This window comes from Brassica oleracea, chromosome C4 (genome assembly GCF_000695525.1).
Source record: "Brassica oleracea var. oleracea cultivar TO1000 chromosome C4, BOL, whole genome shotgun sequence".
NCBI lineage: Eukaryota > Viridiplantae > Streptophyta > Magnoliopsida > Brassicales > Brassicaceae > Brassica > Brassica oleracea.
Window position 1 is genome coordinate 40,802,944 of NC_027751.1, and position 1,597 is coordinate 40,804,540.

Here is a 1,597-nt window from a genome sequence, read left to right on the forward strand (position 1 = left end):
TATATATATATATATATATATATATATATATATATATATATATGTTCATGAAAATAGCTTAAATTCAATTGAGCTGCAAGTACTTTATGAAAGCGCAATTCAACATTTTTGGAGCTTGACGTTGACTTGTTGGTGCAATGACACACAAAAAATGTTGATTGACATGGCCATGCATATTCAAGAATGTTAAAATATGGCGTGCTATTGTTGTGTCACACATGGATGATGATTTGTAACATACTTACGTGGAAAAAAGGAACAAAGAACCAAAACGAGTCAGTCCTGGTGGTAAAGGGGTTGCAGCTATAACTTCCGTCACTTGGGTTCGATTCGCGCTGAAAAGGACTATTTACGTTGTTTGGATTTCCGGCAAAAAGGTGAAAACACCTTTTTTTTTTACCAAAAAAAAAAGGAACGAAGACGTGGTGATGCGTGGAAAGTTTTTATTGACTTGAGTGACTATTTTGATGTGATAAACAAACTTTGAAAATTTTGGTGATGCTATCCTTTAGAAAAATATATATTGCACAACTGGAAAAGATTGGTGGCGATATATAAAAAAGTTTAGACTTATGATTAGGTTAAGATTTTAACTTTATATTCTCACATAAACACATAAAGGGTTATGATATTTCAAGAAGTGTGTTATTTGCAGAGGTGATTAATAGGAATGGTTCACACAAAAAATAGATTAAGAACAGGTCTGTCTCAAGTCGTGTGTGGCGTTGAGTAATTCGGATTAGATAAATGTTCGTAAAAGATTGGTTTAAGTGATAGGCGTTTCTCACGTTTTTTCTGTTCTATGAAATAATAACTACGTACCTTTAAGTCTTAACTTGGTACTTTACTAAATAGCCCTCGAGTTGTATCTACCAATACGGCTCAAAATAGACTATACCTATTTGTTTATTCCTCAAAGAGATTATTGACCTTTACTTCCTTTTTTTCTCTCTCCTCTTTCTCCTGATGCGTTCTTCTTCATCAAACCTTTGGTGTTGCAAAGATCTAGAAAAACCCTAGAACGGGTAAGATCACCAAGGTCGAGAGGAAGACCAAAATAGAGTTAACTTCAAATTGATGGGGAGAGGGAAGATTGTGATCAAAAGGATCGATGATTCGACGAGTAGGCAAGTCACTTTCTCCAAAAGAAGAAAGGGTCTAATCAAAAAAGCTAAAGAACTCGCCATTCTCTGCGATGCCGAAGTTGGTCTCATCATTTTCTCCAATACGGACAAGGTCTATGACTTTGCCAGCTCCAGGTTTCTCTTTTACTTTAGTAACTCACTCGATCTTTAAACATCTTAAATTAAATACATATTATCTATTTGTATATCTATTAGTACATGGAAGTATACATGTGCGTACTTAATTATATAATATCAAGTATGTGTTTGCTTGGAATGGTTGGATCTATCCAGTGAAATGTGTTTAGCTGTGTGATCTGCTCATTGTGAACAACTTTGTGCGTCTTACTCATTTAAATTTATATATAAAACGTGATTAGTATATCGCTCCTACACTAATCTTTGGAAAGGGAATTTACTTTGAACGGAGGATGCCAAAGCAAAAAAAAAACTAATTAAGGAAGTTTATTGAT

The 1,597-nt window shown here is 34.1% G+C and overlaps 1 protein-coding gene across 2 annotated transcripts in view; it reads left to right on the top strand.

The window, feature by feature from the left end:
- Positions 1 to 929: 929 nt before the first annotated feature.
- LOC106340384 (agamous-like MADS-box protein AGL17) overlaps positions 930 to 1,597 on the top strand; it is a 3,220-nt gene continuing 2,552 nt past the window's right edge. For both annotated transcript variants that reach the window (XM_013779265.1, XM_013779266.1), the window contains exon 1: positions 930 to 1,259. In XM_013779265.1, the coding sequence (XP_013634719.1) occupies positions 1,078 to 1,259 (182 nt within the window). In that variant the 5' untranslated portion in view covers positions 930 to 1,077. The remainder of the gene's footprint in view (positions 1,260 to 1,597) is intronic.